At 52.2% G+C, this 10,752-nt stretch overlaps 1 protein-coding gene across 1 annotated transcript; it reads left to right on the plus strand.

Annotated features, from left to right (window-relative positions):
• Positions 1–478: 478 nt before the first annotated feature.
• On the plus strand, positions 479–10,487 carry PHB (prohibitin). Its single transcript, XM_027568174.1, has 7 exons — positions 479–574; positions 1,974–2,088; positions 3,432–3,593; positions 5,758–5,900; positions 6,070–6,186; positions 8,731–8,826; positions 10,161–10,487. Exons 2-7 carry the CDS (start codon positions 2,001–2,003, stop codon positions 10,371–10,373), a joined length of 819 nt encoding a protein of 272 aa, XP_027423975.1. The 5' UTR covers positions 479–574; positions 1,974–2,000; the 3' UTR covers positions 10,374–10,487.
• Positions 10,488–10,752: the final 265 nt, after the last annotated feature.

A 10,752-nucleotide genomic window follows, 5' to 3' on the forward strand; every position in this document is an offset into this window, starting at 1 on the left:
TGGTTCGGGCAATCAATGTCCCACCACTCAGGACATTTCGTGACAGGGCTTTGCAAAGATGGCCCCATCTGCTTCCCTCAAGGTCTCTCAGCCCACCAGTTATCTCCCCACAACTTTCTCCAGGGTGCTCACCTGTCTTCCTTCATCAGCCGTAAACTTGCCCCGGCGCGTTCCCTGCCAACACCAGCCGCATCCCCAGCCACTCTTTCTGAGGCCCTAGGGCTCACCTCCTGGCAGGCTCCAGCACCGTTTCAGGACAGGCACGGGCATTTAACCGCAAGGAACTACAGCCCCCAAAAGGCTTTGCGACAACCTTTCGTCCGTTTCCCACCAAAGAGGAAAGGCTTTTCCGCGAGAGCCAGACGCTGAATGGCTTTTTGGGAATTGTAGTTCAAATGCGAAGAGCCGGGAAGCCGGGTAAGGCCGCAAGCCGCCCTTCCCAGAATGCACAGCGCTCTTTCTCACCAATCGGAGGCCCGGATCTTGGAAGGGGGGAGGGGAAGAGAAAGAGCTACCCAGCGCATGCGTGGTATATGTGGCTGCGGAATTCATGTGGAGGTCAGCGTGGAAGCAGGTGAGACTGGTGCGAAGGTTCCGCCGGCGCCCGGGCGTCTCTGCAGATCTCTTCTGGGTTCCCATTCGCAATTTGGGCGGGCAGGGTGCGTGCGTTGGTCTGCCTCGTGTCAGAGGGGAGAGGGGGTGAGCCCGGGACGAGCCAGGGGTTGCGTCGAGTAAGGGAGGTGTGTATGGGGGCGGGGTGAGGAATAATCCAGAAGCTCTTGGAAATGGAAAGGTTGCGGGGTCCGGGCTGTGTCCTGGCCTCGGGTAAGAAACATTGAAATGCACTGGAAGTGATCAAAGAAGCCTCAGGTCTGGGAGGATTTGAATCTGAAGTGGACGCCGCCGCCGGGGCGGGGCATTAAAAAGTTCAGTGCGGGAGTAGATTCTAGTTAGGTTAGTCGTGCTCCCGCCCACCCCGCTTCAGCCCCGTCCTCCCACTTCTTCCAGGGTTCTCCCTTGCGCTGCAGCTATGGAGAGCCTTTTGGCCCGGTTGGTTCTTCTGATATCTTGGTCCCAGAATGTCGCCCACCTCCTGCTTCCGTAATAACAGGTTATTCTTAATACCTGATGGTGGAGAAGCACTACGGGGAGGAGTTAAGTCAGGCTTGCTAGACTTAGACCTCCAAGTTCTAATCCTGGTTCCACCACGAAATGGCTGTGTGATCTTCAGTTCCTCTTGTAACCTTGCTATGTGCCTCGGTTTATCTGTGATAACCTGCTTCATAGGGGTTGGTGGGAGGATTAAATAATTGCCATTAGAAGACTGCCTCCTGGCATAAAAGCTAGCTGTTAGTGTTACTTTTGCTGTTGGAATCACCATGTAGCGCATTCTGTGAGTTACTTTTCCAGACCAGAATTGTCCAGAACCAACCACCCAGCCTTTGCCTTGGGGCCTGCTTGTCCAGGAAATGGAAGGGTGGTTTAGTGTGGTGCGGAGTTCTGTGGGGGTATCAAGCCTGTGCCTCATTCCCGTTATTGAATCAAGTGCCTCAGACCCCCCTTTCCTTAGCGGTAGAAAAAGAAGAGGAACGCCTGGGTGGCTCAGTCGGTTAAGCGTCTGCCTTCGGCTCAGGTCATGATCCCAGAGTCCTGGGGTCATTGCCCACGACTCCCATAGGGCTCCTTGCCCAGCGGGGAGTCTGCTTCTCCCTCTGCCCGCCCCTCCCCCTGCTTGTGCACGCTCTCTCTGACAAAATCTTGAAAGAAGAAAAATTTAAAAAGCAGAATTGATACCACACTTTTCCAAGCTGTAGAGTTACTTATTTATTATGTTCTTCAGTGCATGATTTAGAGCCCTCAGGAGTGGGGAAATAAATAGCCAGCTTGAGAAGTGAATACGGTGTCTCAGAGAGGGCTTTCTCTTAGAATTTTGGGATCAAGTTGTTTTGTTTGTTTTGTTTTTATCCCCATAGGTGTGAGTGGGTCCAGCAGAAGGAGACATGGCTGCCAAAGTGTTTGAGTCCATTGGCAAGTTCGGCCTGGCCTTAGCTGTTGCAGGAGGAGTGGTGAACTCTGCCTTGTATAACGGTGAGGCACTGAAGGGGTGGTGGGTCACTGCCCTTTGCCAGAGGATTTCCATCGGTCTGCAGAGCCCACGTGATACTCCTAGTGGCAGCTGCTGTCTGTGAATGTGTTTGTGACCTAGAGGGTCACCTGTTGCCATCCCGCACCATATGGTTGCCTTGTCAGTCGAGCCTCTGTCCTTGCTTGTAGCCATAAGCTCTCTCAGAGCCTTTCTTTGCAAAGAGCCTCCCAGCCTAGTTGTTGGTTAAACGTTCCCAGTTGCTCTTGTTGGTTTGAAGTGATGCTGCAGCACAGTGTCAGGATCTTGCTAGCTAGCTGAAGTGGAGATCTCATCTGTTCCTTTCTGCCTCGTGTGGAATAACTCAGCAAGGGCTTTAGATCTTTAGTGCTCTTACCCGAGCGGGAGCTTTTGCTCTGCTGCATAGGGGTCATTCCAGACAAAATATCTTCGAGGTGCCTTGCCCAGCTTTTGACAGTGTGGCAGGGGCTTAAGCTGACTTTTCTTCCACTTCCTTGTGTGACCTTAAGCAAGCCATTTCCCCCTCCCTAGGTCTCAGCTGCTTCTTTGATCGAGCAGTAGGACTGAACTGGTTTACCTTCCAACTCTGACATTTCTCTGGCTTTCATGGTTGGAAAGCAACAGTAGATTGACCTACCTTATATGTGACTGTCTGGCAAGAGGAGGGTTACTTTCAGAGTGAAGATATTTGGAGCAGTTCTGAAGTCCAATAAGGCAGAGACAGAACAGCTGACAAGAAAAGCTTACTTGGTTTAAATGGCGTAGCTCTATGCTCTGATCTTCGTAGTCACTCCGCACAACTAGACAGTAATCACCATCACTGATTTCTTTCTGAATCAAAAGAACAGCTCTGTTAACCCTTAAAACCTAAGAGAAACCAACTTCTTGGAGAGTGGGACCTTCCAAATTTTAGAATTTCCAAGGTTAGGGAGCTGCTTCTGGGAAACACTGGCTTAAATTGGAACCAGGATGGAATGTGGTAACAGTGAAGATTTTGGTGAGTTTTGGAAAGAAGCTTTGGGAGGTGATTTCCTGAAAATGTGTTGGGGGATGGGATAGTTAATCAGAAAATCAAGCCAGTTGTTTCAAGGAGAAAGGATGCTGAAGAGCAGATCCTGTTACCAGAGTCCTTGGGAAGACACTGGGATGGGAGGGGATTGCTCAGTTTTGTGGCTACTTAGAGCTGCTAGAGATCAGAAGTACGGGAAGACAGGGCAGGAGAGGGGAGACAATAATAACAGAAAGCACCAGGGAGCTTTCACAGATAAGCCTTTTTGGTTAAAAGGTGAAGGGATTTTTCTGACTTGTCATTATCCTTCATTCCTAGTGGATGCTGGGCACAGAGCTGTCATCTTTGACCGGTTCCGTGGTGTACAGGACATTGTGGTAGGAGAAGGAACTCACTTTCTCATCCCTTGGGTACAGAAACCTATTATCTTTGATTGCCGCTCTCGACCACGTAATGTGCCAGTAATCACTGGTAGCAAAGGTGAGTCTTGCCTGTGGGTCACATAAAGTAGAGTGTGTGGGAGGGTTGCCATAGGATCCAGAAGAAGAAGAAGCTGAACCTCCCCTAATAAGAATTCCTTGCATATTTTTCCGGGAGAATTCATAGAAATACGGACCTAAGGTAGACACACAGCTGTACAGATTTAGAGAAATACACAAAGGTCTATTTCAAAAGTTACGTAGTGCTCCAGTTTTAAAGAAATATAAAAGTGCCTTTGGTCCCTCAGTTGACCCTTTCCGTGGGATCTCATTCCCCAGAGTGACTGTAAACCAGGCTCCAGCCATTTTGTGTGCCTTCACAGCCAGCTTATCCTTTGCCTTGTTCTCCAAGGCCTCTTTTTCCAGCAGTGCTGGCCTCACATTGTTACCTTTTTTTTTTTTTTTTTTTTTTAAGAGAGGGAGAGAGAATCTTAAGCAGGCTGCATGCCCAGCGTGGAGCCCAAACCAGGGCTCAGTCCCACGACCCTGAGATCATGACCTGAGCCGAAATCAAGAGTCAGCCGCTCAGCAGACTGCGCCTCCCAGGGGGCCCGAGTCCCTTGAGAGCAGTCCCCTGGTGGCTGACGTGCCCCTGGATTCGCAGTGGGCCTAAAACGAACTGCCATCACCATTCTCCCACCATCCTACACAGAGAGATGCACAGGTAGTAAATGGGAAAGCAGTTGTGCTGGCTCAGTGGTGACGTTTCTGCGCAGCAAGAGGCGAGGGTCATGTGGATGTTGGTTTATTGTCTCCGTAACATTTGATGCCTTCAGTGTTGTTCCCCAGCAGATGTGTGCTTACCGTGACTGTTCCAGGTTTTGTGGTGGGTCGCAGAATGGGGTGGTTCAAAGATAACTGAAGCAGGGCCTCTGGGAGCTCAGTCCCCCTAGGGACATAGACATGTGAATGGGCAGTTCCAGTAAGCGTGGTGAATTCTAGAGCCAAGGGCTTGGGGTGGAGGGGAGCAGAGAACAGCGAGCCCCCACAGGCGGCTGCACAGGCTCCTGGGAGGAACTTCGTGTGAGGTGGGGCTATAGTAAGAGATGCGTGTCAGGCAGAGGCGGGGACGAGTAAATTGACATTGGGCATGGGCATTGGGCAACCTGGCCTGTAGCTCCTGGCCCCTCAAGGGTCTGGCTGGCCTCCCACAGGAGATCAAAGGTGGGGTGGGGTTAATCAAGAAAAATAAAATTTTAACTTACGAGCGTAGTTCTAAGCTTCCCACCTCTTCAAGATTGCCTTCTCTGCTGTTTTACAACTGCTGTAAGGATACATTACTTACTCATCTTCAAAACTGTTGATAGGAATTTCCAGAGATCAGGAACTAGTGTGCGTGCATTTCCCACTTTTCTGGGTGCCTGGTTCAGAACTAGCCCATGGGTGCTTGGTCCCCGTATCATTGGTGACTGCCAGGACACTGACCATGCTTTAGCCTCAGGCAGGCCTGAATCGTCAGGGGAAGTTGTAATGAACTTCGTGGCGCCCTCCCTCCCCCACCCTTTGCCTGGGCCAAGTAATGAGAAGTGTGCTCCAGATGAGTCTGATGACCCCTTACATCTGTTGCACATTTGACACAGTGCTGTTATATCTCGTTTCTCCTTCACTTCCCCCCAGTGTTCCAGGAAGGCAGATGAAATCACCCCCATTCTGACAGACAAGGAAATAAGCCGAGATTGGTTAAGGCTTAGTGAGGTCACGTCGTTCGCAAACAGCAGGGTAGGACTGCAGCCCTGGTCTTTGTACTGCTGGTCCAGCCGGTGTGGACTGTTTCCGCGGGACCCGTGATAACCTCTCCAAGGCATCCTCCTGACGGCTTTGGAAAGGCTTCACCTGAAAATTCTTGGCATTGGCCTGTTTTCTTAAAACATTAGCTGTTTCAAACATCCCATGGTACCTGTCAGACACGTAAGCTGAATTGCTTCTATCCGAGGGCGTTCAGCACATACTGAAAAGCTGTCATCACCACAAACCTTTAAAAGTTCCTAGCTCTGCAGCTCTGCTGGGTTTTGTACCAAGGAAGCTATGCATAGGGGCTCCTGCCCTCTAGGGTCTTAACATCAGCAACTTTACTTACAAATTACAGCAAATTGAGGGTAGGAGAGGTCATCTAGGAGGCCACCGTGGTTTTTATTTGTAACTCCAGCAATTGTCCCTACCCTAAGATTTACAGAACGTCAACATCACCCTGCGCATCCTTTTCCGGCCCGTTGCCAGCCAGCTTCCCCGCATCTTCACCAGCATCGGGGAGGACTATGATGAGCGGGTGCTACCATCCATCACTACGGAGATCCTCAAGTCGGTGGTGGTGAGTGACAGGGCCTCAGCCTGGAGCCTGGAGCCTGCAGCCAGGCCCCCAAGAGATAGGTGGCAGGCAGAGAGTGGCAGTGGGTGGGTTGGGACATGGCCGGTAGTTTTCCTGGCCTTTCTGCTTCCTCGTCATCCTGACTGGCTCTTCTGCCTTCCTTTGGAACCAGGCTCGCTTTGATGCTGGAGAGCTGATCACCCAGAGAGAGCTGGTCTCCAGACAGGTGAGCGATGACCTTACGGAGCGAGCAGCAACCTTTGGGCTCATCCTGGATGACGTGTCCTTGGTAAGACCCTCAGGGAGCCTATGAGGAAAGGGCTGCAGTTCTTGTTCAGGTGCTTGGCTCCATTTCTGGGTGGACACTGTTGGTCCTGCCTTCCACTTTCCTAGATGTGAGACTCAAAAACGCAGAACCTTCTTGACTATGAGGCAGTCTCCTTGAGTTTGTTTTCGGATGAGGGTTCTTTTGCTTCCCCTCTGCCACACACATTTTTCTTCTTCTAGCCCTACCTGATCTAGGGTCCCTAACCAGTAGATTTTTCACCTTCTCCGACACTGTGAGTGTTCCCGGGAGCTCCCTAGGAAGTAATGTCTTGCGAGCCCTGTTTGACACAGGAAGAAACTGCCTGGTGAGGCTAGAGAGGGCTCAGAGAGTCTTTCTCCCTAGTGCAGATCTCCCAGCCTGAACCGCCCCCCCTGGGAATTTCCTAACACTTAGGGTCTACAGCTCACTGAAGTGAGCTCTGGGAACCCCCGGTGAAAGGTGATAGAGTGTAAATGAGTGGTTCTGCTCCCCAAAGTCTGGTGTGGGGGGCACAGGACATCTCTGAGGTGTAAGCTAGCGTCTGGAGACCGTACAGTGTGTGTATTAATGACGCTGAATGCCGTAGCTCAAACAAAGCAATACGGGCAGGATAGCCTTTCAGATCAAGGAGGGTGAGGGGAAGGCGTCATGTTTCTAGATTCTCTGGGAAAAATCATTGGAGTGGTTTGTTCGGGTAGCGAGGTAAAGTGTTTCCTGTTCATTCTCTGGTGCATCGCATGGGAGAGGCACCACTTCCCCCACAGCATCTGTGCAGTTGTTGAAACAACACGCAGCACTAACCCGGAGGGCGCAGCTCCACCTGCGGTGGCGGCTGCGGCTGCGGCGGCGTCGGCGGCGGCGGTGGGGGTGGCGGTGGTGGCAGTGGTGGCGGCGGCGGCGGCAGCAGCGGCAGGGCTGGTGGGCTCCCTCTGCTGGCAGGATGCCAGGTTGCAGTTGCTCAGCTCTAACCAGAGCAATTCCTCGGCTAGCCGACCCACTCACTGATAACCTAAACACCTTGGCTCTGAGAAAATGCTAAAACCTAAGGAGAAGCTTGGTATTTCGCTGGTTAGTATTTCGCTAGTCTTTAACCACATACTCCGTTCTGGGGAAATGTGGGCTGACCACAAGAAACCATATCTAAGAGATGTGAGAAGAAAATGAGATTTCATGGGGAATTTGCCGCCCTCAACTGGCCCTTTTAGAAAGAAACATTATTCCTTAATTACTCGTTTTTTCACTTCTCAGGATGGTATTTTCTTTTTTTTTTTTTTTTTTTTTTTTTTTTTTTTTTTTAAAGATTTTATTTATTTATTTGACAGAGATAGAGAGAGAGCAGAGGTAGGCAGAGTGACAGGCAGAGGGAGAGGGAGAAGCAGGCTCTCTGCTGAGCAGGGAGCCGGACGTGGGGCTCGATCCCAGGACCCCAGGATCATGACCCGAGCCGAAGGCAGCCACTTAACCGACTGAGCCACCCAGATGCCCCAGGATGGTATTTTCTTTCCCAGACCATGAACACGAGTCCAGAAATGGAACAGGCGAAGTAGAACAGCTGCAGTTTAAGAGCGAGGCGTGTTAAAAGTTGTGGAAGACAGTGGGGCTAGGATTTACTCCTGAGTAGTTTTGAGCTGCTCATGTTTTTGTTTTTCCTTTTTTTAAAGCAGAGTTTGGGAGGGTCGGGGAGGAGAGGAGGCAAATAGATTTTGATAGCAAAACCAATACCATCCTTCCCTGCATTTTTTCCTTTTTAATAAAAAGTTGGGTAAATGAGTAAGTTGCGCTAGATCAGGCGTCAGGAGTTGAGCTCTGTCCCGTTTCCGCTGTCACTGCAGACCATCGCCTCAGCCAAGTCTCAGTGATAACGTGCCAGTAGGGAAGGTCTGTGGGTAGTCGGAGTTGTAAACCCTCACCATAAGCAATAGCTTTCCCTGCCTTCTCTCTTAAACCCTTTACCAGAAGCACTCACACATGGGGAATACCATGATTTTCGTTCCACTGTCTCTCTTCCTCTTCCTGTTTCGTGGGGAGGCTGCTGTGAGAAAGAAGTGGACCGGTTAAGCCATAAGCAGAGAGCAGCACGCCCTCGAATCCCTGAGAACCAGCTGCATCCTTCCCTCTCAGGGGCTCAGTTTTCCATCTGGCCTCTCTGGGGGCTCCGAACAGGCCATCAAAGGACCTTGGATGAGCACTAGTCGGCGGTGGGGGTCCTAGAACCCACAGTCTCCTCCCCTGGGGAGGTGGTCAGTTGAGGGGGGTACCGTCTGGTGCCCACGGGCTGTTTTCTGCTTGAGATCGCCGCACCGCTGGCGACACACTGACATGCGGGCACTGTTGGGGCAGCCGAGGCGTCTGGGGGTGGGAGCTCAGTTTGGACACGGATGTGGAGGTGGAAGGGTGTTCTGGCCTCACAGAGGCCTCCAGCTGCTGGAGCCATTCCTGGCCTCTTCCTCCCAGTGATGTGGGGGCCTCAGGGCCGCGCTGCCTGAGCAGTCACGCCGCCTCATCTCGCGCCCTCTCTCCCCTTAGACGCATCTGACCTTCGGGAAGGAGTTCACAGAAGCAGTAGAAGCCAAACAGGTGGCTCAGCAGGAAGCAGAGAGGGCCAGATTTGTGGTGGAAAAGGTGAGCGTTCAACCAGATGGCAGGAGCCTCTCTCCCCTTTCTCCTGTGCTCAGCCTCCCCGTTTGCTGGGTGGCCTGGAGATTCATCATCTGTCATCTCTTTTTCCGGGATCATCGGAAGGGGACTGAAGGAACCGTCCTCCTGCAATTGGTTCCAGAGTCTTTGGGGGCTAGTCAGGGATATGTGAAGTGATGTTCTAAAATCTCCGAAGGGTCATTTTTCTTCCACTTCCCTAAGATCAAAAACACTCTCCTGCAAATAAAAACGTTTTCTCCTGGAATATTTTCAGCTTCACTGCGAAGTCATTTTTAACTGCGGTTGCACAGTGAAAGCTGACAGCAGAAAGGATCAAGCGTTGCACCAGATGTGCTATCGTCACTGGATTTTTTTTCCAGCACTAAATCCATCCACATGTGGCAGAGTGTGATGGGACATGCTGTATTTGCATAGCAGTCTGGTCTTCTGGTCTTTGCAGAAGCGTATTTATTTCTTGCTGTCCCTTCTCCCCACTGCTAGTTTTTCTTGGGTTAGTCCTAATCCAAGAACCTTAGTCCTTTGAAGCAGGGAAAAGAGCGATGTATGGGTGGCCAGCATTTAATATTAGGGAATATAAACTCCTTGTGGGCAGGTACTGTCTTGCTTTTTTTTTTTTTCTCCCCCCCCCCATGTCCAGAGTCTCGAACACAGGTCTGAGACTGTACCTGGGAATACTTAGTAGGTGCTTGGTTAACATTTGTTAATGCCATACCCTCCTCACATGACCAAGTCGGGCATTGCAGGTAGAGGTTCTCCTGTTGATGCGGGCAGGGAGCGCCTAGAGATCGAGTTCTGTTGCCTGGGTTCCTGGTCAGGAGCCAGGTCTGCTCAGGGGAGCATCACACGGGCCTGTAGCTCCTCGTCAGCTGCTCTGTCTCCTCAAACAGGTGTGTTAGAGGAAAGTCACTCTGACTGGGGCCTGGAGGGAAAGGTGAGCCTCAGGGTGGCTTCTACCTTTTCTCTCTCCTGTTTTCCTCAGTTTGGATCCTCCTGGCTCAGAGTAAGATGGCTGGGCTGGATTGCTGCTAACGTTAATGAGAACTTTGGAATAAGACAGATACTTACCACAGCCAACAGAAGTGTGTCCCCGCAACGGCGAGAAGTGGGCAGTGCATTGCAGGAAAGAGGAGGACTGGGTGGACGGTGCTTGTTGGGCCTATTTGGAGGCCGGGGAGCTGGATTCCCAGAATTCCTCCGGGAGCCGGTGAGGGCGTGTGGCCTGGTCCTTCCAAGGCCGCTGCCTGCCGTCCAGCACCCTTAGGTGTGATCTTGGTCTCCCCCCACCGCCCCTGTCTTAGGCTGAGCAGCAGAAGAAGGCGGCCATCATCTCTGCCGAGGGTGACTCCAAGGCTGCCGAGCTGATTGCCAACTCGCTCGCCGCCGCGGGCGATGGCCTCGTAGAGCTGCGCAAGCTGGAGGCCGCCGAAGACATCGCGTACCAGCTCTCTCGCTCCCGGAACATCACGTACCTGCCGGCCGGCCAGTCTGTGCTCCTGCAGCTGCCCCAGTGAGGCCCGGCCGCTCTTCGTGCCGCCGCCCTTCTGCCCCCGCCCCAGAAATCACTGTGAAATTTCCCGATTGGCTTAAAGTGAAGGAAATAAAAGTGAAATCACTTCAGATCTCTCCTTATCAGATGAAGCTTTTTCATTCGTCCTGTTTCCATCCACTTTTTGATCCACCTCCCTCCCCCAAATTGCCCAGTGCCCGGGGCCCACTGGCGCTCCGGCCTAGGCACTGGCGGTCCTGGCGTCGGCGGGAGAGAGGCGGGGCAGTAGCGCCCAGGGCCCGGGAGCCCGGGGGCTGGCCTGAGCGCCCTTGGAGCGTCCAGCCTGTCGTTTGGGCGGGACGTGAGGACCACCGCACGCGCAGCTGACGGGAAAGCACAGGCTT

This window comes from Zalophus californianus, chromosome 16 (genome assembly GCF_009762305.2).
Source record: "Zalophus californianus isolate mZalCal1 chromosome 16, mZalCal1.pri.v2, whole genome shotgun sequence".
Lineage (NCBI taxonomy): Eukaryota > Metazoa > Chordata > Mammalia > Carnivora > Otariidae > Zalophus > Zalophus californianus.